At 38.6% G+C, this 26,037-nt stretch overlaps 2 protein-coding genes across 2 annotated transcripts in view; both read left to right on the top strand.

Annotated features, from left to right (window-relative positions):
• LOC111153169 (ariadne RBR E3 ubiquitin protein ligase 1) overlaps positions 1–11,521 on the top strand; it is a 112,287-nt gene extending 100,766 nt beyond the window's left edge. The window contains exons 12-14 of the mRNA XM_022511996.1: positions 4,917–5,177; positions 7,023–7,135; positions 8,144–11,521. Coding sequence (XP_022367704.1) covers positions 4,917–5,177; positions 7,023–7,135; positions 8,144–8,228 — 459 coding nt within the window. The 3' untranslated portion in view covers positions 8,229–11,521. The remainder of the gene's footprint in view (positions 1–4,916; positions 5,178–7,022; positions 7,136–8,143) is intronic.
• A 13,646-nt stretch (positions 11,522–25,167) lies between these two features.
• LOC111153170 (Bardet-Biedl syndrome 4) overlaps positions 25,168–26,037 on the top strand; it is a 59,288-nt gene continuing 58,418 nt past the window's right edge. The window contains exon 1 of the mRNA XM_022511997.1: positions 25,168–25,182. Coding sequence (XP_022367705.1) covers positions 25,180–25,182 — 3 coding nt within the window. The 5' untranslated portion in view covers positions 25,168–25,179. The remainder of the gene's footprint in view (positions 25,183–26,037) is intronic.

Here is a 26,037-nt window from a genome sequence, read left to right as displayed (position 1 = left end):
AATCGCACATTGAGCTCCCTGCTCAGAAGGAAGCCTGCTTCTCCCTCTCCCACTACCCCTGCTTGTGTTCCCTCTCTCGCTGTCTCTCTCTCTCAAATAAATAAATAAATAAAATCTTTAAAAAAAAAATTAAATGTTCTTTTAAAATTTCTTTCTAATTAAAACTACCATAAGTACAAAAGAATATATATAGTCTCATCTATCATATTGTTAGAAGTGAGAGTTCTGTGTCTCACTTTTTTAAAAAGCTAGACAAAATGATGAGTGGTGTTTCACAGATTCTCAAAAATATCTGTGCTCCTTTTTTTTTTTTAAGATTTTATTTATTTATTTGACAGAGAGAGATCACAAGTAGGCAAAGAGGCAGGCAGAGAGAGAGAGGAGGAAGCAGGCTCCCCGAGGAGCAGAAAGCCTGATGCGGGGCTTGATCCCAGGACCCTGGGATCATGACCTGAGCCACCAAGTTGCCCCATCTGTGGGAAAAAAATGCCCACAAATTCCAATGTTAATTTAAGTTATATTCATTATGATATTACTTTAATGTTTCAACATAAAACCAGCTGTAAACTCTTAATGCTCTTATACAACTATAGAACCAAACCAAGAAAACTACAAAACCTATGAGACTCAAGTTAAAATTAATTTGACAAGTAAATTGTTGAAATTAAGTTACTATTGATAAACTGTTGGATGGCCCAAGATTTTTGTTTTATTTTTCTTTTAAGATTTTACTTATTTTATTTGTCTCAGAGAGAGAGCACAAACAGGGGGAGCGGCAGGTAGAAGGAGAAGCAGCCTCCCCACTGAGCAGGGAGCTTCATGTGGGATTCGATCCCAGGACCCTGGGATCATGACCTGAGTGGAAGGCAGATGCTTAACGGACTGAGCCACCCAGGCATCCTGGCCCAAGTTTTTTTAAATTGAATGTTACTATGCTACTAAGTGCCATGTGGCAACTTGTTTTCCCACCAACTTTCTAGATCTCAGTTACTGCAAATCTTTATTGCTATAGTGCATCTGATTTGGTTTGATCAGAATTTATCATTGATGTATTCTCTGTCACTTGTTTTCCTTATTAGGTTAGTGCAGTTAAAGTTAATATTTCTGGGGCACCTGGGTGGCTCAGTGGGTTAATCCTCTGCCTTCGGCTTGGGTCATGATCTCAGGGTCCTGGGATCGAGCCCCACATCGGGCTCTCTGCTCAGCAGGGAGCCTGCTTCCCCTCGCCCCCCACCCCACCTGCTACTCTGCCTACTTGTGATCTCTCTCTCTCTCTGTTAAATAAATAAATCTTTAAAAAAAAAAAAAAGTTAATGTTGCTTAATGCCAGTTTTAGCCATTTCACAAATGTAAGACCTGAAATAAAACTTGGGTTCTTAATTATAAATTTATTGAAATGATCCCAGAGTGTTTGTGTTTTCTTCAGGTTGTCATCAGATTTTAAAATACTTCTAAATCCCATGGTTTGTTTAGACCAGATCATTTGTCTCCCCTACTCCACTCCCATTGAGTATGCTTAAACTCCCAATTTGAGATGCATCATGCTATGTAGTTTTAATATAAAAGTTCTATATGAGGGGCGCCTGGGTGGCTCAGTGGGTTAAAGCCTCTGCCTTCGGCCTAGGTCATGATCCCAGGGTTCTGGGATCGAGCCCCACATCGGGCTCTCTGCTCAGCAGGGAGCCTGCTTCCCCTTCTCTCTCTGCCTTCCTCTCTGCCTACTTGTGATCTCTGTCTGTCAAATAAATAAATAAAATCTTTTTTAAAAAAAATAAAAGTTCTATACGAGAGTCATGCTTTTCCAGCTTCCCATTTGGACTTGATTCTACTTTTGTATTTTTTTTATTTAGCTCAGTTTGTCATTGCATTTCTTTCTATTGTTGTTTGTTTGATTTAATCTTAGCCTTTCTCCCTTATGGCTTGCTCCTGTTTTAAGCAGTCACGATTGTGTTAAATCCTGTTGAAGAAACCATACATTTCTCTAAAGTTTATTCTAATTCTGATAATAGTTATCCTATAGAGAATAGTCTACAGAAAAATGTTCTTTTTTTCTTAAGCTGCATTATATTTTTCTTAATTACTGTGGTGTAGGCTTTTAGTTTTTCCTTCTGAATGAAGTGTAATCTTGCTAGATCTAGCCAGATACGGTATTCACCAGGAGAGAAAGTATATGAGTTATCCTTGGTCTGATTTGGGTGCTGGTAGACTCTCTTTCTGAGATCTACAGGGAGGGTGGATTATATTGTGTATAGCTTCTAAACCAGTTTCTAACATGTAGATTCTAGAGGCACATTATTTTTCTGTTTTGCATCTTTTGGACTAAACTAGAATCTTCTGATCCTGTGGGTGTACAGAGAAAGATTATATGAGTGGCTTTATTTACTTATTTAGTGGAAGCTGTTCCTGCCAGAATGGAGCACACCATTTCATGCTCATCAGGCCTCTTTCCTCACTTTCCCTACTCTGGTAATCTGGAATAGTATTCACTGGGAGTTGTAGCCTTAAAAAGTACAAGAAGGTTGATACACAGTCCAGAAAGAACGGAGATGGACAGTTGAGTACTTTGGAAAGGTGTGTACCTGTTTTGTAGAAAGTTGTTGACTTAACATATGTGCCATGGTGCTGTTCGTGGTGGATATTTGGATTTTATTTTCTAGACCAGGAGAGTCAGTATATTTTTCTGTAAAGGGCCAGTGGTAAATATTTTTAGCTTTACAGACTATACGGTCTCTTTACAACAATTCAACTCTGCCTCTGATCTTGAAATGCTAAATCAGCCATAGACTCAGATGAGTAGGCATGACAAGAGTTATGGACGGAAGTTGAACAAAGTTTCAAGTTAACTTTATTTACAAAACCAGGCAGCAGCTGGATTTTGGCTCACAGGCCAAAGTTTGCTCATCTCTGTTCTAAGCTCTAAGCGGTCAGGTTTGTTCTTTTGGGTTTTCTTCCAAAGTATTTTCAGGTCATCACTCAGTGCATTTCTCAATCCAGGTTCTGGCATTTGATTTAAAAGTTGGTCTTATTTGCAGTGGTGGAATTGGTTCATGTTGAATTTTAGAGGTATTTTAGTGAGAAGCTTGTAGGATTACTGAATCATTAAATCAATTACTAAATCAAGTCCACTAACATCATATATTTTAATTTGGTAGTTTGGTTTTTTCCATTTAATCTTGGAAATTTGACAGGTTTGAGAATATTAATGCTTTGGGGGGAGATAAAATGCCAAGCTGATTATTTTCTACATATTAGATTTTAGACATAATTGGCATTAATTTTTCAATTAACACATATTTAATAACATTAATATTGCAATTTTCCAGTGTATAAGCATTGATTTGCTATCTCTCTGATTCGTGAGTAGTAATAATAGGTTTTTTTAGATGTTTCAGTGTTGCATGATACTGGATCATGTGATTGGCTAATTATGTGGTTCATAGTATTTCTAAATAGGAACCCAATCATAGGGCCTGGTAGCTCTGTGCTATTTGTAGTCTCTGAGGATTAAGGAGAGGAAAAGGAAATGACAGTAAAAAGAAATACATAGGGGCATTTGGGTGGCTCAGTTGCTTAAGCATCTGCCTTCTCAGGTCATGACCCCATAGTCCTGGGATCGAGTCCCACATCAAGCTTCTGGTTCAGCAGGAAGTCTACTTCTCCCTCTTTCCCCTACTCTGCTCATACTCTCTCTTTCTCCCTCTCTCTCTCAAATAAATAAAATCTTAAAAAAAAAAAAAAAAGGGGAAATAAATATGTGTGGTAAGAAACCCTTTCATAGTGGTTGCATTTAACAAATATTTATTAATTTCTGCATATTAGGCAGTAGAGATAACAATATTACTTTGCTTTTTTTTTTTTTTTAATAATACTACTTTTTTAAAAAGTCTGTCTCTAGAGACTTACAGTATGCTGTGAGAGACCACGGTGAATTCTTTTTGCAGTCTGATAAATAATATGAAACAAATCTAGACCAGATATCATATTGTTTCTTTGGTAATACTTCATGTATCATTAAATATACTTTTAAAGTATATTTTCCTTACTCTTTTACTATGACTTTTACTATAACTGCAATACCATTTTTACCTTTATGTATATATGTTCTTAAAGCAATACTTTGTTAATATCATTAACTATCCAATGTTCAAGTGTCTCCATTTATCTCATAAATTTTCTTTTATAGTTGGGTTCAAATCAGGATCTACGCAGGCCTACAAATTGGATTTGATTGATATCTTTTGAGTATTCTCTAATCTGTAGGTCTACTGTTCCCCTTTTTACCCCCTCCATGTTGCTATTAATTTGTTGAGGAGATTAAGTCATTCCTTTAAATTTTTCACATTCTGGATTTTGCTGATTATAACTCCCTGGTATCATTTAGTAGGTTCTTTTATCCCTGTATTTCCTGAAACCGGTGGCTAATTCTAGATACTCAAATTCAAACTCAGTTGGGGAGTGAGAGGGACACCTATCTGTTGATACTGTAGACTTAACTTTGATATTATATGAGGAGTTAGATGATGTCTGGCTGCCTCTCTGTTGTTTTCTACTTTAAAATATTGCTGCTTCTTAACTTGTTTGCTTATTGCATACTGCAGAACAGTGCTATCCTGTAGAACTTTCTATGATGGAGATGTTCTTTATGGCCACTGACCACAAGTGGCTATTGAGCACTGGGAAACTGAATTTTTTATTTTAGTTTAAATAGCCACAGGTGGCCAGTGGCTGCCATATTGGGAAATAACAGGTGTAGGATATTCATAGAAGTATTAAATAACAAAAGGTGGCAAGAGATATGTTTATTCCCGTTTTTACCCTAAATTCCTGTATTGTTTCACCTGTAAATATATCAGCTTTTGTGTGTATTTGATATATTTGTTATAATTACATGTCCGTAATTTTTCTTAATGGGACAGCGATCTAGGGCAGCCCTGCAGAGGTACCTGTTCTACTGTAATCGCTATATGAACCACATGCAGAGTCTACGCTTTGAGCACAAACTCTATGCTCAGGTGAAGCAGAAAATGGAGGAGATGCAACAGCACAACATGTCCTGGATTGAGGTGCAATTCCTGAAGAAAGCAGTTGATGTCCTCTGCCAGTGTCGTGCCACACTCATGTACACTTATGTCTTCGCTTTCTACCTCAAAAAGAATAACCAGTCCATTATCTTTGAGGTAGGAATAGTTACTGAGTGGGGGGAAAAAAATTCCTGTGTCATAGGACTACTTGGTCTTTCATAGATAAGATATATATGAGTTTTAAAGATTGCTGTTTGCTCAGAATTTAGATTTCTTGTCCTAAACTGCATTCAAATTGACGTGGTTTAACCAGCTAGTGATTAAGTGTGCAGGCTCTGGAGTCAGCCCTGAATTTAAAACTGGACTTCAGCACTTTCTCTCTCTGTTGACTTGGAGCAAATTACTTAATGTTATCTAAATCTCACTTTAAAATGGAAATAAATACTTCTCAAGGATGTTAACAAGGTTTAAGTGAGACAATACACATATATTGCTTATATAGCACCTGGCAAATGATAAGTTCTCAGTAAAAGTCTTTATTCAGGCAAAACTAATATCTGGTATTAGAAGTTAATATGGTGGTCACCTTTGGTGGAAAAGTAGTGACTACTAACGGGATTTTAGGAGTAAAGGTTTTTCAACTAGAGACGCTCATTTAAAAATTGATGCAAAGGGGCACCTGGGTGGCTCAGTTGGTTTAGCATGTGACTTTGGCTCAGATCATGATCCCAGGGTTCTGGGATCGAACCCTGCATTGGGCTCGCTGCTCAGTGGGGAGCCTGATTCTCACTCCCTCTGTTGCTACCCGTGCTGGCCTGCTCTCTCTCACATAGATAAATCTTTTAAAAAAAAATAATATTGTATAGTAAAAAAGAATGTGATCTTGCCATTTGCTGCAACATGGATGGACCTAGGGAGTATAATTCTCAGTAAATTGATTTCACTCATACGGAATTTAAGAAATAAAACAAATGATCAAACAAACAAAAAAACCCACTTTTAAATACAGAGACCAAACCTGTGGTTACCTGAGGAGAGGTGGTTGGATGGATGGGTGAAATAGGTAGGTGATGGTGATTAAGAAGTATAGACTCCACTCACAAAATAATTAATCAAGAGATGAAAAAGTATAGGATGGGGGGCGCCTGGGTGGCTCAGTGGGTTAAGCCTCTGCCTTCGGCTCAGGTCATGATCTCAGGGTCCTGGGATCGAGCCCCACATCGGGCTCTCTGCTCAGCGGGGAGCCTGCTTCTCCCCTCCTCTCTCTGCCTGCCTCTCTGCCTACTTGTGATCTCTCTCTCTGTCAAATAAATAAATAAAATCTTTAAAAAAAAGAAAAAGAAAAAGTATAGGATGGGAAATATAGTCAGTAAGATGGTATTGACATTTTTTGGTGACAGATGGTGACTATACTTCTCGTGATGAGCATTATGTAAAGAATTGTTGAATCACTATATTGTACACCTGAAACTAACATAAACTGCATGTTAAAAATTGATGCATAAAACATTGATACTCATAGGTGACTAGACAATAACCCTGACCAGCAGATGGGATTTAAATGGGTAAATGCACAGAACTAGCCATAGTAGTAAAGGGTAACAATTTTAATCTTCCATGGATTGTTCTAGGTGCAGCCAGCTGTAACCAGGAATGGGTTTATATTTTTCCCTCAAGTTTCCCCTCTTTTGAGTTTCAGCAGATAGCAGTTTGCAGAGCTGGAATATTCCGAAAGACTTTTCCTAATCCTTTTCAGGACTTTTTCTTGATATTCTTCCAGTGGTAATGGGTATATCTTTCTAAAAATATAAAAAATTATCCTGGAAAAAAAGAGAACAGGTTGTTAGAGGTCAAAGTTACAAAGAGTTTACAAGTGCAGAAACCACCTGTGAAAAGTCAGTGTTGAGAATAGTCTGTAGGCAAAGCAGCAGCCAGGATGGTATATCTTTTAGCTTTCATCTAAGCCCTACTTTACTATGTATTCTTCCTCCTCTCTTGCAGAATAACCAAGCAGATCTAGAAAACGCCACAGAGGTGCTTTCGGGCTACCTCGAACGAGATATTTCCCAAGATTCTCTGCAGGATATAAAGCAAAAAGTACAAGATAAGTACAGGTGGGATTTCTTCACCAGTTGTTGAGTGGAAGTTCCTGGCCCTGTGCGTTAGTGACCAAGTTAGATGATAGTGGAACTTGGATTTAGCATATTCAGTAACTGTGTTGCTGCCATGTTTCCCAAAGATTGCTTCTGTCTTTCAGGCAACAAATTGCAGATAGTAGTGCTAGTCAAGTATTTATTCCACTGGCTAGTTCTGCTTCTTCCATTCAGCTTTCTCCACTTAGTTGCCACATTATGAGGAAGAAAGAACCTAAGAAGGGGCAAATGGTTATTAGGAGGAAGGGTGAGACTAGGATGTTGGCTCTGTCTAGTCTGGGGATTCTGGGAATCATGGCTATCGACAGGTGAGCTAACCAAGCTCTTTTAGAGTTTTTCTTAGCTTTGTTTTTCCTAAGGAGAGGATTACTTTGTCTTAGGGTTAGAAGATACTTCCAAAGCTGCCTCTTAAGCTAATAAAGTTGCAAAATATTTGCTTTCTCAATATGGAGCTACTTCCGCCGAAGTTGTTTCCTGACAGATACTAATATCTTTTTCATAGTAGTAGAAACCTTTGGGCATTCGAAAGACTTGGAGATTCAGTCCCAAGTAATATTTTCACTTCCCTTAGTCAACTTATAGCTGTTACATTGTGTTAATAGTCACTTTCACAGCACAGATTTTATAGCAGTTAATCAGTAAACCTATACTTCTTTCTGAAACTATTACTTATCTGTAGAATGACAGAATTGAATCAAATGCTTTCTAAGGGTCTAAGGAATTTCTAACATTTTATTACTCTTAAATTAATTCTCAAAACCGGGAATCAGAGCTTTTGAAGAATACCTTTTTAAAATTGGAAAACAGTTTGTTGTGTACATCTAGACCTGAAAATGCGCCTATTAAAAAAAAACAAGTGCTTGTTCCAAGTCTGGTTAAACTGTAGGAGTGCCTTTAAAAACTAAGTTAATGCCTCTTTTTTATTATTGGAGGCTGACAAGTGTTTTTTTTCTTCTTCTTTGATTGCAGATACTGTGAGAGTCGACGAAGGGTTTTGTTACAGCATGTGCATGAAGGCTATGAAAAAGATCTGTGGGAGTACATTGAGGACTGAGAATGGCCCTGCATAAAATGAACTCTGAAAACTTTACCATCTAGAGTGCTCATGCAATTAAAACAAAACAAAACAAACACAAACAAGGAGGCACTAAGCCTGTTCTGACACCTCTGGTCTGTAGTACCAGAATTCTGTTTTGTTAACGGAAAGTTTAAGTAAATTATATTGTAATAAAAAAAAAAGGTAGATAAACCATTGTACAACAGTATTCTAGGCCGCCAAAAAAAGTGTGACAGACACACTAAAAGCCCTCCAACTTTAACTTGTAACGTAGCTTCATTCTCAAAGCTGACTCCTTTTTTTCTTTTTTCTTTTTCCTGAGTATAGTACAGTTAAAATTTAAAACAGCTCCTTGACACTGCTTTTCATGTCCAAACCAGCCATTTTGTTGTACTTTGGTAAAGGCCCTCCTCCCCTTCCTCCCTACACATACAGATATACCTACACACACAGACTGACTCTCTTTCTCTCATACCCCAAGGTCACGAGTGAATTAGTGAATTAGTTCCTTGTAAAGAAAATTCTTGGGGCTGGGACGGGGGTAGGCAGCAAGCGGAATTAAACAAAAAAACAAAAAAACTTTGTATATGACTTTTAAAACAAGAAGACAACACAGTATTTTTCAAAATTGTATATAGCGCATATGCATGGACAAAGCAAGCGTGGCACGTGTTTGCATAATGTTTAATTACAAAAAAATATTTATTCTTTAAAAATCTTCAAGATTATGTCTATTTGCTGTGCATTTTCTTTCAGTTTGCTTTATCTTTCCAGGGTTGAGGGTTGGGATAAAGGTGTGTTGGTTTAGCACCTCTGGAAGACCTAACTAGAGCTCTTTGATTTTCCTTTCCTGAGATTACTTTGCCCTTTCTTGTTCTAATATGTCCGTTGCTGGCCATGGGCCTCATGCCTTGAATTCCAGCTCTTGATCAGGGACAGGGAGGTCAAGCTCTGACTTAATGCCATGGCCTGAATAAAGGCTACAACAGGGAGCTTTTTGCTGTCGTTAAGAATGACCCAGTCCCCAACCTCCTCCCCGCTCCATGGCCTCATTCATCTACCTAATAAGCCTTTGTGTGCCTGTGTCATGCTCACAGCTGAAGGCTTCCTATGCTCCCTATCACATCCAGAGGAAACATTTCACTTTTTTCCTTTTTTTTTTTTCTTCCTTAATTGCTGCTTTTGAGCCTTTTAAGATTTTAGTTATGGCTCTTCTCTCACCCCTTCTTTACATTAGGGTGTCAAATAGAATGTTTTTGCTTTAAATATAAATATAAATAAATAGCCATTCACTTAGTTTCAGATTGTGAATTTAAAATGGCAGATACTGAAATTGCTTGTGTGTGTTGCTGTGGGTTCAGTTTGAAGGCAAACACCCCTAGAACATAATATACCCATCTAGTACATTTAAATAGAAATCACTGAGTTTGCTTCTTTTCTATTGTCAGCAGATAGAATTAATAATGCATTTTAGCTGTGATGTCCATTTTTATGAAATTTCTACTAAGAGCTATGTTAAAAGTAAAGGATGGTGGTGGTTTTATTAACTGTATACCTGTTTAGGCCATTCTGGCTGTGGTATTTTTCAACAGGTCAGCATCCCTAAATCTGTCAGTTTTATACAGGAGTGCAGAGTGAACTAGGCAACTAGATCAAGAGGTCTTAATATTAAATACCAGTTTTCATGACCTCTTTGTCTTCCTCTAAATGACTTGCGCCTAGGGAGTGTTTACCATTTGTGAGGCAGCTTTGTCTGCTCTTGCACTGTACATCTTATTACTCCATTGGGAAGTAGGTTCACTTTCCTCTGGCCTTTTGCCTAAGTTAGGCTTTGCTGAATCAACCCTACTTTTCCTTTTAGAAAAAGGTTGTTACATGAGATGTACTTGCAATTGTTCTTTTCCCATCAAAAATCAGTGAATGTTTGCTGAGTATATTATGCTGCTTCCTTAAACCACTTGTCGCTTTAGGATCAACTTCACCCATACCTTTTATCCTCTCCTCCCTTGCCACCTCAGGTGCAAATCTGAACTCAGTGTCTGCTTCTTCCATAGTCTCTTCTCTCCTCTCCCCCATCATTCATTTGACTTTATTTTAAATGACTGCATCAATCTTAAAAGACATTTATCAAAACTAAGGAGACTTTTTTTTTTTTTTTTTCAACAGAAAGCTTGAACGAGTTCCTTTCCCTGGTAACTTTGAAAAGCAGCCAGAGTTGCTATCTAGATATATGTGGCTCCCTTAAAATGTTTTGTGTATGTGTGGTGTTTTTTAAAAATCTTATTAACTGCAGTATCTAGGTTTCAGTGTCATAAATCCTCTCTACATGCTCGCCTTGCAACAAGTATCCAAAACAGTGTGTATACTTCATAATATCAGCCCCACCCATGGAGGAAGAGTGCTTTTTAGAGATGCTTTTTAGTTTCAGTGTTGGCATATTACCTAAGGTGCATTCCCTAATATGTATGGATCAAGGTGAACTGGCCTTTTCTGAACTTTCAAGCTTTTAACAGCTATCTCCATATTTGACAGAATTCCCTGAGTTTATTGCTTTCATTGTTAGTAGCTTCAGTGATGCCAGCTGGGATAGGCAAGCCATATTGTATGACAGCTTCCCTATTTCACCTACCTAAGTCTTTCTGTCAGAGGGCTCTATTCACGGTAAGCACCAGGGTCTCCTTGTCTTCTTGAGGGCAGTTACCTTGTCTTGAAAGTGCATGCTTCATTTGAACAATTCATTGAGCAGTAGATGGACTTTAAATGATTTTCAATAAAATTTTGATCCAAAGCTCAGGATACACACAGTGGTAAAATTGAGTAGCATATAATATCATCAAACTCTAAATTGTGTAATTTGCTGCGACCCAGATTGTATGTGTTTTATGTGTGTTTAAATAAATATATTAAATACACATGTGTATACATACACACATATATAACAGATCCAAGACTGACTGACTTGATTTGAAATGGTTGAATCTGCAGTGTAAAATGTGGTTCAGCCATGATTAGGAACTGAAATTTAGTACAAGAGAGAAAAGGACTTGATGTAACAAAATCTTTTAGCTACAAATCCCGGTATAGAGCACTTGGGGGATGGGAGGGGGCGGGTTGGTGAGACAATCAGATCGGTAAATTGATTAAATGCTCCTAACCCTGTAATTTTGTGCATAGAGCACCCTGTGCTGTGGAAATAACTGTTCTTAGATTTTCATTGTAACTGGACTGTTCAGGTTGCCCAGAGGGAAAGAACATTCCTAATTCTAATAAAATAAACTTTTATTTTGTTATTCCATTAGTTACTTATGTTTATTTTTATAGTTAAAAAAAAAAATATATTGGTGGCCCAAGTCACCTGTATTATTACGTGCCTTATTCACTGTTCCTACTTAATATAAAATGACAAGATTTGTTTCCGTTTCTTTGCAGGGAACTGTGAATGAGACCATCCCCAACAATTAACTTGGTTAATGAAGCTTTCAGAGCATTTTCTGAAAGCTTTCCAATTTCTGTCTTGAACATTGAATTTAAATTGCTCTTTGTGTTGTAACAGTGATATTAGATGCTCAGATTTTTTGTCAATTTTTAAAACATAAAATATTTTAAGTCATTTAAACTCCCTTACATTGCTTCCATTTAGCTCACTCTTAAAAGCTACTGGAATGTCTCCTGTAGGGGTGGAGGGAGAGTTTTTTCTTAGAGAAGGTCCCCATAAGTTGGAGATCTCCATCATTGATATTCTAGCCAAATCCAGATTTTAAGACAATTTAATTTGGTTTTATTTGGATCTGTACTTACGAGAGTTCATGTATCACTCTTATCTTCAAAGCACTTTACCTTCTGTTACTGTCTACGGAGGTGTAGAAATTGCTCTGTTTTACAAAAGAAGAAAATAAGGCTCAATGAGGTTAAGTAACTTGCCCAAGATTTCAGTTTCTTCTATCTGAGACTCAATCAAGGTTGTACTACCTCTTTGTATATTAATTTGGTCTCAGAATGACCTAGCATTCAGTACCAGGAAAGGTAGCTCTTAACTACAGCATTGTGCTTTTAAACCACTTAAGAGACTATATAAATGCCTGCCTGTCACTGCTGCTATTTGAGGAATGTTATGTACTGTCTCTGATCTTTGATTTGTTGATGCAGTTTCAACTAATGTGGCTCTGTGTTTTGCCCAGTCAAATGAAACCAGCCATGAAAGAATAGCCATTGCCACCTTGCTGATTAGGACTGTCCTCATGGGAAGACCATCACTTGTGATAGTTGAGAGTAAAGGGTTCAGCATTCTTTGATTTGATACAGTGGCCAAGCAATTTGCAGTTAATTGGTCTAGTTATTTGTTCAAGTGAGTTTTTAATATAAAGAATTTTGGATAGCCTGCTGGAACTTGTTATAGAATTTGTTTTATAAGTGATAACTGAAAATATAAAAAACAGCCAAAATTTGATTGTTTTCAGCATTTCTTGGAACTGGATGGCATATGGGGCTTTAAGAAGAAAAGTAGTGAGTATTATGGGGAAATCTTGGCTCCTTCAGGAACAGGAAAAAGTGTTCCCTCAGATTTTGGCCCCTCAGATTTTGTCAGGTTTCTTTGGGGATAAAGTTGATGTATTTCTGGTTCATTTTAAGGATTTTGCTTCTTCATCTCCCAAGATGAAATCACTAATTTGGAAATGCTCAACTGGGAATAAATAGTGCCTATTGTAGGAGTAATCAGACAACTTCTGAGTTTTAATTTGCTTATTGTGGAATTAAATCATTTTTTAAGGCGACTGTTGGCCATTCTCTAGGCAGTAGCAGGTTGGGAAAAATGAGAATTTTTTTGAAAAGCAGTTTTCCGACTAAACAAACTACAGATACGCTTGGTTAGGGCCATTTTCAGAGTAGGAGCCAATTAGTATATAGACCAATCACACACATTGATATGTAGCAGCTCTGGCAGTACCAAAAGCACAACTTTATTACAGTAATCCAGGGGTGCCAAGTAAGACAGGCATCTCAAAATCATATCTCCAATAGCCAGGTAAATATTTTAATAGACCACTGTGGGCTAAGTGGGCACTGAGAGGAGCATCTGAAATACACATTACGTGAATTCTCAATTTTGAGATGTTGGTAATTCACAATATTCTTAAATGTAGGTCAAAGAAAAAACTTGGGCCATACTGTTTTCCAATTTTTGTTAATCTTGTGCTTGCTACTGCATGCCACTGTCCATCTGACACACTGGAATCACTTAAAAGGCAGAACAAAAACTAATGCCTAGGTTGCACCCCATAGCAATTACATTTAATCACTTTGGTTGTGTCCTGGGCATCAGTAATTTTAAAAGTCCTATCCTTACCCCATTCCTGATGATTATGCAACACAGTTTGACACATGCAGACAAGGTTGGGACAGTCGCTCTAGATGTGTATAGTTTCAAGGAAAGAGTATAGGTGAGCACTCTAGGTCATAAAGGACAACGATCCTGTGGCAAATTCACAAGCTCAGGAAAGGGCTATACTGTAGGCTCTCCCTGGGTTTTGTGGTTTGCTGTCTTCCAAGGGTCTAGTGCAAAGTGCCCAATTTGTTCTTTGTCAGATTTCTGGTATGTAGTCCACCTTGGAAAACATAATTCATTTCACAAAACCAAAAGAAGAATAGAACCGACAAGCAGAGTAGAAAGTTTACATAAGCTGGCAATATATTATCTTCCCAAGGGAGAGAAATCTATCTGGGGAGTAAATTAGAATCTGAGCAAAGGTAGTTGAATGGTTATAAGCAAAGCTGTCATTAAGCTATTTGTGCCAAGCCAATGTACAATTCCATTTAATCACTGAGAGTTAAATTCAGAGCACTTGAGTCTCAAGTTTCTCATTGTTGCTTTCATTCTCGTGTGTTAAAACAGTGGATTTTCCTGTTTTTATTCCCCATCTGGTGTGGTGGAAAAAATATTAAATTTCTCAGCCATAGTTTTTTATGGGCTTTTCTTTTGTAAAATGGGGATACTAATAGGAGCTATAACTTGCTGAGTGCTTCTTGCCAGATGCCTTATTTTATCTATATCCTATAAGCAGCCCTAAAACAAAGTAGACATTGCTATTCTATTTTATAAATGAGAAAACGGGTTCATAGACAATTAATTCACTCAAAAATTAGTTTATGGCAGGGTCGTGCTTGTCTAATTCCACATGTTCATTCCATCTTGCTCTGTTGTCTGTTTTATGGGGTTATTTTGAGAATCAAAGAAAATTAGTTGGAAAAGAAAGCCTAGTTACAAATAATAAGCATGCTAGTACTAATTTAGGCCAAAAAACCCAAAAACACACAAACCCAGAGCTGTCTTGTAGACTCCTAAAGGCAGGATGGGATTGGATCCAGGAACTAAATGGGCATTGTGTATCATCTGTACATCCACACCATTCTAACAGCTTCTGCTTTTCCTGTCAGCTACCCTGTAGCTCTAGGTGTCACATATTAACTGTGCCAGACAAATGAGAGAACCCAACAGCCAGCATCATCTATACAAATGTGGTTCCTGAGAGCTTACCTCTCTGGGTTGGGAGGCAGATTTGGGAGGTCATGGTTTGCTAGCTGCATGTCACAAAAGTTGTCTTCGACAAAACCAAAATGCTCTGAAATTTTTCTTTTTAAAATAAATATAAAGTATTAATATATCATAGACAATTGTGGCTAACTTACTTACTTATGATTATCTACAATCATAGACAATTGTGGCTAACACACTCAGGTCCTGTGTTTTTTAAATTGACAATCCCAGCTGACTCAGTTGGAAGAGCATGTGACCCTCGATCTCAGGGTTGTGAGTGTGAGCCCCACATTGGGTGTAGTGTAGATTAAAAATAAAAAAGTAATAAAAAATAAAAATCTTACAGATGTTACCATATCCATTTTATAAGTAAGAAAACAGAAGCTCAGAAAAGGTAATTTTCCTGAGGTATTCCTTTTGTATATGGCTGAATGTAAATTCAAACCTAAAATCCTTCAGTGAATACCCACGGTATCAGGCGCTGTTTGCTGGAGGTACCGCAGTGAACAAAGAAGTCTCCTGGTTTGTGGGAAGCTATTAACCCTGATTCAACATAGACTCAATGGATTGCCCAAGGTTCCCCAGACAGTGGCAACCTGGAAGCACATTTTGACCGCTACAGTATTTTATCACAATAGCTGCTTCAGACAGCCTGGCCAAAAGTATCTGCTAAAATTATATACACTGGCTAAGGGATTTCCAGCCTTAGATTGCCCTGGAGACTCAATGACCAGTTGTTCTTTTTGGCTCTTCTTCATTCAAAGCGTTTCTTTTGTTGTTAGCCTCAGATACTCTACTAAGAAGGACCCAAAGTATGCCTTTTTCTGCCTCACATTTGAGAACCACCCTAGTGTTTTAATGAGAGTTAAGAAGCAAGCTTCATATTCTCAAACCCTTTTCAGAAGGTCAATCTTACCTATTGTGAACTGATGACTTGGTTTCCTATGCACAGAGTAACATTTCTCGGCTTGGTGTCTTCTTTGGCACCTGTATAAAAGTTTGGTATTTGCTTTTCAAGCTGTCTGCTATTGCCATAGGGTATTCAAGTTACTTTCAGGTTAGGAGTTTTGAAGGTGATCATAGGAATGTAAAATTAACTCTGTATAGTAGACAGTTAATTCTTCAGAGAGCTCTCTAGGCTGAACCCTTGCTTTGTAGATTTTAGCTTGCCTTCTGATGGCTGAAGTTGGTTTCTGTATGTGGAAGAACAAAACTATGCCCTAGAAGCCACTGAAGTGTGCGTTAAATGGCTGTTTCTTAGAATTGTGACTCTAGGGGTTGTACGGTGAGGATTTGGTTCTCTGGAATCAGTGCGCCATGGTGGGATTCCTGAGGACTGAGCAAACATGCAAAGTAGGATTTCATCCTAAATTTTCTGAGGGACACAATCTTGTTTTTAGATTATAAAAACACTCAATGAATTTCCCAGCTTACTCTCACAGGGAGGCTCCCTGTGTGTACCCTCCCTCTGCAGGTCACATCATTTGCTCAGAGGGAGTATGGCGTAAACGATAGCCAGCATTTATGGAGCACCTCTTGTGGGCCTACTTGGGCAGTAGACATTCTGATGGAATGCTCTAAAATTGTAAGTTCTTGCATATGCTCATTTATAACCTAATTGCTGGTCTTCCTGGTATGAACAAAGTTGTTTGCTCATTAATAAATTCCTACCATATAACCCTGCCTTGTGGTTCATTTCTACATTACTAGAGCAAATACTAAAGCATTTTCTAGTAAAGAAGGAAACATAACTGAGTGTCTGACAGCTTTGGGAAAAGATGCCTTCTTTGGATAGGAAATGAGTTTGTATCCAAAAATCCTGCAACTGTTCTGAAACATTGTGAAGGTCATGGCTGCAAATATCAAATGAGAGTGATAGTGTTCTACATGCCTTTGAAGAATTAATTTTTACTTTTTTTAATAGCTTGCAATAGAGTAGGTTAATTATTATATCATCTGTTTACGTTGAAGTCATATTAGTACAAGTCAGTGCCTTAACGATGGTCAAATGGTTGCCCACTAACCAATGGAAATAAACTATTGTTTCAACAAAATTGCTTCATAGATTCTAAATGGTATTTCTTTGGGACACTCAGTTGTGTGTTCTTTAAGATAAATTCTATAATTAGAGGCCTAACCCTGAACAGACACTGAGGAGAAGAAATCAGATAGGTCAGTAATGGTTTGGAGACAGATGTTCCTGGAATAGGAATCCTCCACTCACTTATATTTTAAATTGATACATAGAAATCAATATATCATAGAATGCACACATCTTACATGCTGAGTTTGATGTTTTGACAATGTATACACCTGTGTGATAACAACCCAAAAGAAAATACAGAACATTACCATTAACCCATGCAGTTCTCTTGTACATCTTCCAAATAATCTTCCTCCCATTCCTACTCTAATTGTTAGCATTAAAGAATTTTTTTGCCTGCTTTTGGACTTCCTGTAAGTGGAATCATACAATATGTCCTGTTTTGCATCTCTCTCTTCTTTCACTTAAAATGCTTTAAAGATTCAACAATATTGTATGTTCTGGTAAATTATTCTTAATTGCTAAGTAGTATTTCATTCTATAAATATACCCCCATTTGTTTGTCCATTCTCCTATTGATGAACTTTTAGGTTGTTTCCAGCTTGGGGCAATTATGAATAAGGCTGCTATGTATATTATTATATATATTTAAAATTTTGTTTTGTGGACACATGTTTTAATTTCTTGGATAAATGCCTAAGAGCAGAAGATTATTGAGTCATATGGTAAGTGTATGTTTAACTTTTTAAGAAACTGCCTTCCTGTTTTTCGAAGTGGCTTACCACTTTGTATTCCCATCAGTGGTATATGAGAGTTCTAGTTGCTCCATATCTTTGTCAGCATTTACTGTTGCTAGTGTTTTTTTATTAGCCATTTTAGTCGGTATGAAATAACCTGTGATTTTAATTTACATTACATTTCCCTGATAATTAATGATGTTGAGCACTTTTCATATGCTTACCTTACATTTGTATATCTTTCATGAAGTATCTTTCATGTCTTTTCCCATTGAATTGTCATCTTACGACGATTAGTCTGCGAATTTGGGATACAAGTCCTATAATGGATATATGTGCTGTGATTTTTGGTGGTGTTTGGTTGTAGACAATGGGTTATCTGTTCACTTTCTTATTGGGATATTTTGACGAGCAGGAATTTTTATTTTGATAGTCTATCTTACTGATTTTTTCTTTTATAGTTTTATGACCTCCAAGTCACAACATATTTTCTTCTAAAAGTTTTGGGATTTGGGGTTTTATGTTGAGGTGGATCATGGATAGTGTATGATCCATCTCAGTGGTGTTAGGCTTTACATCTTTGGTTTGGAGTTTTACATTTAGATATATGATCTATCTCAAATAAATTTTTGTATTCAAAATGAGGTTTATTTCAACATGGATATCCAGTTTCAGCAACATTTGTTTTAAAATATTTTTTTTCACCCACTAGATTGACTTGGCATCTTGGTTGGAAATCAATTGACTGTGTGTGGTTATTTCTAGACTCTCTATTCTTTAATCTGAAAGACTTTTTTTGGGCATTTCTTTTCTTGTAGTTTCTCTGGAGATGAATTATCTCAGCTTTTGTATGTCATAGGATTTTTTTTTTAAGATTTTATTTGTTTGACAGAGATCACAAGTAGGCAGAGAAGCAGGCAGAGAGAGGGAGAAGCAGGCTCCCTGCTGAGCAGAGAGCCCAATGCGGGGCTCTATCCCAGGACCCTGAGATCATGGAGCTGAAGGCAGAGGTTTAACCCTCTGAGCCACCCAGGTGCCCCCATAGGATATTTTTATTTTGCTTTTGTCTTTGAGTGGCATTTTAGTTGGATATAGAATTCTATGGCTTTTTTTTAATTTAAAGATTTTATTTATTTGACTGACAGATCACAAGTAGGCAGAGAGGCAGGCAGAGAGAGAGAGGGGGAAGCAGGCTCCCTGCTGAGCAGAGAGCCTGATGCGGGGCTCCATCCCAGGACCCTCTGAGATCATGACCTAAGCCAAAGGCAGAGGCTTAACCCACTGAGCCACCCAGGTGCCCCTAGAATTCCGTCTTGGCCTTTCCTTCTTTTTTCAGTACTTTATTTATTTTTTAAGATTTTATTTATTTATTTGACAGAGATCACAAGTAGACAGAGAGGCAGGCAGAGAGAGAGAGAGAGAGGGAAGCAGGCTCCCTGCTGAGCAGAGAGCCCGATGCGGGACTCGATCCCAGGATCCTGAGATCATGACCTGAGCCGAAGGCAGCGGCTTAACCCACTGAGCCACCCAGGCACCCCTTTTTTCAGTACTTTAAAGAAGTCATTCATTTATCTTCAGGTCTCATTTGTTTTTGGTCAGAAATCATCCTTTATTTTTATTATTTATCTGTGGGTAATGTATGTTCACCCTCCCACCCCTCCCATGATTACATTGGCTCTTTATCTTTGATCATCAGCAGATTGACTAGAAATGTTTCTCCTTGGGACGCCTGGGTGGCTCAGTTGGTTGGACGACTGCCTTCGGCTCGGGTCATGATCCCGGAGTCCCGGGATTGAGTCCCGCATTGGGCTCCCAGCTCCACGGGGAGTCTGCTTCTCTCTCTGACCTTCTCCTCGCTCATGCTCTCTCTCACTGTCTCTCTCTCAAATAAATAAAATAAAAAATCTTTAAAAAAAAAATGTTTCTCCTTGTATAGAGTTTACCTAATCTCTTGGATCTGTGTTGATGTTTTTCACTAATATTGACTATTTCTTGTCCATTATCTCTTCAAATATTTCTCTTGCTCCATACTGTCTCACCTCTCTTCTCCTTCTGGGACTCCAACTACGCATACATTAGATGATTTGATATTATCCTACAGATCTCAACATTCTTTTTTCTTGTTGTTCTCAGTTTGGATACTCTCCATTTAGCTGTCCTCAAGTTTCCTGAATGCTTTCCTGTTAACTCCATCTAAAGAATTATTTCTGATATTGTATTTTCCTTTTTCTTTTTTAAATAAACTTTTTTTTTAAGTAAACTCTACATCCAGTGTGAGGCTTGAACTCACAATCCTGAAATCAAGAGTCACAGGCTTCATTGACTGAGCCAGCCAGGCACTCCGATATTGTATTTTTAATTTCTAGCAATTCATTATATTTGTGTAGTTAACATGTGTCTGCTAAAATTTCCCCTTTCTTCATGAACATTGTCCACATTTCCACTAGATTTTTTAAAGCATTTTCATCATCGCTATTTTTAAAAACCCTATCTTATCTTATCTATTGATTCCAGTATTTGGCCTCCACCAGATTTTTTAACATTCTAACCAGAGTTATTTTAAAGATCCTGATCTTTAGGTTGTCTCTAATTCTGCTTCTATTGAACCTTTCCGACATTACCATAGATCTTATTTTCTTGCTTTTGCACATGCCTTTGATTTGATTGTATGCTGGACATTTTGCATAAAAAATAGAAATTGGAAGGAAATATTACTTATCTTCAAAATGGGGCATGCCCATTTTTCTTTCAACCAACTTGAGTAGTGGCTCAGTTAACCTAGTGGCTTTAGTTTAATTTAATCCATTAGTTTTAAATGTTTTGAAGGCAGAATCAGCACTTTCCCTTCAGTAAGTCCTAGGTTTGGGACGTTGGCAAGATTCCAGAGATCTGACTTAGCTTCTCAGCAAAGTCATCAGTCTTTGGAAAGGTGAGAAGTCTCACTGTGAACAAACTGACCTAGCCACCAGGTTTTTTTGGTCACTGGAACGGGGTATGGAAGGTATTTTTCTCAGTTCCTGTATGTGCCCTACACTAGCCTTTAAGAAATAATGCCCACCATACTTTGGGGATGGGTCTCTCAGCTCCCCTGCCCCAATCTTAACCTTCAAGAGTGCCTCTGATGGATTTCTTAGTGTTCCTCCTTTGTGCCCTCATTTTTAATGGGTCTCTTGCACTTGCGAGAGGCTCCACTTAACCTCTTAGGAAGGACTCAACTCTTCTATTATCTACCCCACTCCCACTTTTCATCTATTATCTCCCTGTACCTGGTTAAGATCCAAGAGAAAAGATTGGTGAATGGGTGCAGGCTTTCTCTGTGGATTTGGGTCCTCCTGTTGCAAATGTCATGCCAGTCTATATGTCTATATGGACCTGTTAAAATTTTGTTAAATTTCAACTGGTTTCTCATTATTGCCCTATGGTGGATTCCTCTTCCCAGCAAAGTTCAGCCAGGAGTATGAACAGCCATGGGTCTTTCTCTCCTGTGAAGGACTTAGCACTTTCTGGAGGTCTGTTCATTTATGTTTCTTTATGTCCTTATCTTTCTGATGGGTTTTAAAAGATTTTTGATTTTCTAGCTAATCTGTCCTTTTCTTTGTTTGCTAGGATAGGAGCTATATCCTCTTGTGATTTTCAAGATCCAAATGAGAAGCAAATTCTAGGAATGAGAATTTTCAAAGTGGTTTCATTTACATATTTTATTAACTAGTTTATAAAATTAAAAATAAATGAATAATAAAAAGTCAAATTTTATTCAATGGTAAGCAATGGAAAGTAAGTCATCTTCCCATTCTATTTCCCATAGCCCTCTTTGCTCCCTGTACGGAGACAAACATCATTATCAGTTTCTTGCAATTTCTTCTCAATTCTATTTACAAAATGTGAATATCCCCCCACCTTATTTTTTTTAAGAAACAGAAGCATACCATATTTTTTACTTTACTTTTTTTCATATAATCATTTCACCATCTTGAAGTATTTTACTGGCTATAATGTATGTTAGTATGGATGTACTTTGGTTTATGTAAATAATCCCCGGTGATTTGAGTTGTTGCCAGTATTTTTTCTCACAATGCAATGTATAGTCCTTTGCCCACATTCACTGTTGAGTATATCTGTAGTATCAGGAATGGGTATATTTAAAATATTCCATGAAGGTCCGTGGAGCTTCTCGTTATTTTATAGTGTTTCTAGGTGTTGGCTGACACTTAAGGAGTTGGTGGTATGAATTTTGGGAGGCCCAGTACCACATAAGAGGCATAAGGTGCTGTGCTAGAGTTGCCTAGCATGTGGCATCAGAACAAAGCTGGCTGTTAGACCCTATTAGCACAGACCTTTCCCCCTCCCCCCTTCCTCCCTCCTTTCCTCTTTTTTCTTTTCTTTTTCGGGGGTGTAGCTCTTTCTTTCCCCTGCTTAAGCCCTACCATGGGAGAGAAAAAGACGAATGTCATTTTGTTTGAATGCCTTAACCAGCTGTATGACTGATACGATCCTGATAAGCAAAATTACATCCAGGGAAGATTTCTAAGGGAAATGAAGACCCATTTATTATGTAAGAATCATGTCTATGTAATTCTGGGATCTTCCTGTGAAGATGCTATGTTTTTTTGAGGAATTTGTTCCTAATTACCTATCTAATTAAAGCACATTAAACTTAGTTATTAATTTGAGAAATCAACATACTTTCTTACAAAAAAGGCCCTTGCACAAAAAGTGCTCCATCTCTTTCCTAAGATCTGGGATCCAAGGAGAGATATATAAACATACAATAGTAACAATATATATTTATTTAATAACACAGGCATTAAGAATGTCATGTAGTCCTCACAGGACCCCTTTCAGGGAGATTTTATACATTGGGAAGTGTGCCTATGAGCTTTCCACCAACATCTTCCCTAAGACTTCCCATCTCAGTAATTGACTGTACTATTTTTCATCCAGTTGCTTTTAAAGTTAGAAACCTGGTCATTTCTTGTGATATCTATCCCTCCTCTCATTATCCCATATCCAATTCTACAGCACAGGAAATTTGTTTTACCTTCTAACATCCTTGAGAATCCATTCACTCTAGTCAAATGAACTATCTCATTGTCTTTTTTTTTTTAATCTTTTTTTAAAATTTATTTTCAGCATAACAGTATTCATTGTTTTTATACCACACCCAGTGCTCCATGCAATCCATGCCCTCTCTAATACCCACCACCTGGTTCCCCCAACCTCCCTATCTCATTGTCTTTTGTTTGCACTATCATGTAGTCTCTCCTAGATTATCAATCCTTATCCCCCTCTTGATTCATTAGCTAACATGAACTCTTTATTTTTACTAAATTTTTTTTTTTTTTAGTGTTTCTATGCTCAATGTGGGGCTCAATGACCCCAAGAACAAGAGTCACATGCTCTTCTGAGCCAGCCGGATGCACCTAACACGAACTCTTTAAGTCTGACCATGTAACTCTTTGCTCAGAACTCTCTAGTGCCTTTCCAGTGCCCTTAGAATAAAATCCCTCACATGAGCTCTGTGGATCTGCACCACTAGTCTTTCCTACCTCTCCACCTCTTGCAACCAACTCCCTTTCCCTTTCTTCTTTCCAGTCACACTGGTCTTTTTGTGCTGCAAACTGGCCAAACTTCTTCCATCCTCAGGGCCTTTGCACAAACTCTTCCTTTGCCTTAGGATTCTCCCCAGGGCTGCTCACTTCCTCATCCCTTGTTCTCCAAGCTAATGCCTTATCCCCTATATTTCATTAAAAAAAAATCTCTTATCCAGGGAAACTACTCTGTCTAAACAAGTCTATATTGGATCTCCCTGTTATTTGCTCTTTCTACTCTGTATTTCTTATTAGCATTTACCAACCTTCTAATTATATAGTTATGTAGTTCTTTTCATTTAATTTTATTTTCTCTGATTGGAATAGGTAATACATCCAACTTGGTAAATTCAAATTGTACACAAGGTATAGATTAAAAAGTCTTTTCCTTATTTCTCTACTATCCAGTTGTTCTCCTTACTAGTAATCACTTTTAGCATTTTGGATATCTAACAAATTTTCTGAGTAGACAAGCAATTATGTGCATAATATTCCTCACTTTTTGCCTTCTCTTTATTAACACAGATACTATATACATTTTTCTGCACCTTGTTTTTATCAGTTAATAATGTATCTTGACAATTCTTCTATGTCAACATGTAAATAGTTGCCTCTTTTCACATACTAGATAGTATGGATTTACCATAAATTTTTAACCTCAATTATTAGGCATTGGGTTGTTTTCAGGCTTTGGTTATTACAAACAATGCTTCATTGAATAACTTTGTATGTAAAGTCATTTCCTGCAAAAATATCTACAGAATAAATTCCTAGAATTGAAATAAGGGCATTAAAGGTTATATGCATTTTAAATTTTGGTAGTTATTGCCAAACTGCTCTTAATGGACATTGTATCAATCATATTCTCACTAGCCACAAATGAAAAATGCATGTTTCCCTCACAACTATGTTAGTGAAAATTTTTTTCTTTGCCATGTAAGAGGTGGAAAGTATCTCTTGGAAACTTTAATTTGCATGTTCTTTCTTCCTTGCAAAGTTACACTTTCATGTTTAACAGCCATTTGTATCTCTTATTTAGTGTACTGGTTCTTCATAAATTTTGCTTATGTTATTAATGTCTGATTTCCTCTCTCTGCTTTAAGGTCGGTGCTGTGGGTGCAGGGATCTTGTTAGTTTTGTTCACTACCTGGTTAGTTCCAGGGACGAGAATGAATGAAGCTCAAGAAATGACTGGCTCATGTCATGCCGTAGTCAAGTTCAGAACTCATGTTTGACTCCAAAGCCCACCTGTATCTCCACGATCACACCCGGGAAAATCCAAGCTTTTAACTCACTACACCAGGGGCCAGATGGGTAACGTAAAACGGCTTAAGTGTGTCAGGAAGTGGATTGTGGCAAAATGGCGAACCTATGGACAGTCCAAGTGGTTTTTCACCTCTGTTTTAGTGACGTTTGGGAATGGAAGTCCATTGTATCTTTACATGCCCCGAGGCCAGGTTTCTGGCTTTCTTGTGAAATCTCCTGGTTTTTAAGTATTTCCAATAAAAACATCACATGCAGCCCACCCGCAGCAGATTTGCAAATTCTGGCGTAGAGATTGGGAGACTGATGAGGCGAAGACCTCAGTTAGGGAAAGCTAAGAAACGAGGTTTTTGTGAAAGTCGAGAATGGGGTTCTCTGCCCTAGGGTCTGGGGACCAGGACTCCAGGAAGGATTGAAATAAACGCAAAGTGGGGGTAGGATTGCGCGGCCTTCCCAGCTATGTCTGGCCATTCCAGCCAGCGCGGTCCCGAGCTTCTCTAGCAGTGCCCAGGGCGGTCAAGGGTTGCCCTAGAGGAAGAGAACTGCCTCTGTATTCCCTCACCCGGCCCAATAGCGTCAAACAGTGGGTGAAGCAGCACCGCACCCTGTCCAGGTTTCCCGAGAACCCTCCCAGGTGAAGCGTCCTGCCCAACGACCGCTTTAGTTCCCCCGCCCAGCTTCCCCTGCTCCATGACTTCCGTTTGCCTGGTAGTCTGGGAAACCGCCAACTTCCGGCCGCGAAGCGGGGGGGGGCGGAGCCAAGATGGCTGAGGAGAGGCGTGCGATGGTGAGCGCGGAGATTCTCCTTAGTGTCCCGGCCGTCAGGCGGGGTAGGGCCGCCCGGGGCGGAGCGGAGAGGCGATGCAGGCTGGCTGTCTGTTTTCCCGTGGGGAATGCGGAGCGGGCTCTGGAGCCGCTCGGGGTGCGCGGGGCGATACGGCCCCGCTCCTGGGAGCTGGTCCGCCTGCGTAAGGCGGACTTCTTTGCGGCGCTGGGCCTGTGCTGGGCTTGTGGTCCCTCTTGGGGTGCGCTGGACGAAAAAGGGAGATTTTCATCAGAAATGGCTCTTTTCCTAGTCCTGTCTTTTCCTTCTCACGAGTTTTGGAAAGGAACCCTACCGTTTGTGCAGAGACTTGTGCAGTTTGTGTTAATCCCCTGGATTAGGAGTTGACTATGACGAAGCCTGGCAACTTTGAGCGTCACTGCCTTCTGCCGGTGGGTCGGGACCATGTTTTCTCTGTTGTAATTTAGTTTGGGAAAGGGCTGTTTGGGGATTCAGCTGAAGCTTGAGTTAGGCATTAGACTCCACAGAACTGCTAATACAAAGTAGTCCAGATAAGTTCGGGATAACCCAGTGGTAGTTATTTATGAAGTGTATATTTATAATTGGACCTAATGTTTGTAAAGTTGTAAGTGTGAAAACGTGTCTGCTTTGCTTTAGTGTTCGGTTTCAAAGCATGTTCTACTCATTTGTTAGAATGACTTTATTAGGGGCACCTGGGTGGCTCAGTGGGTTGGGCCTCTACCTTCGGCTCCAGTCATGATCCCAGGCTCTTGGGATGGAGCCCTCGCATCGAGCTCTCTGCTCAGTGGGGAGCCTGCTCTCCCCTGCCCCCGCCAACCCCCCGCCCCGCCCCGCCCC

The sequence above is a fragment of the Enhydra lutris genome, unplaced genomic scaffold (assembly GCF_002288905.1).
Source record: "Enhydra lutris kenyoni isolate GAN:26980312 unplaced genomic scaffold, ASM228890v2 scaffoldscaffold31, whole genome shotgun sequence".
In the NCBI taxonomy this organism is placed as follows: Eukaryota; Metazoa; Chordata; class Mammalia; order Carnivora; family Mustelidae; genus Enhydra; species Enhydra lutris.
The sequence above is the reverse complement of the archived record's forward strand: the minus strand, read 5'-3'. Positions and strand labels throughout refer to the sequence as shown.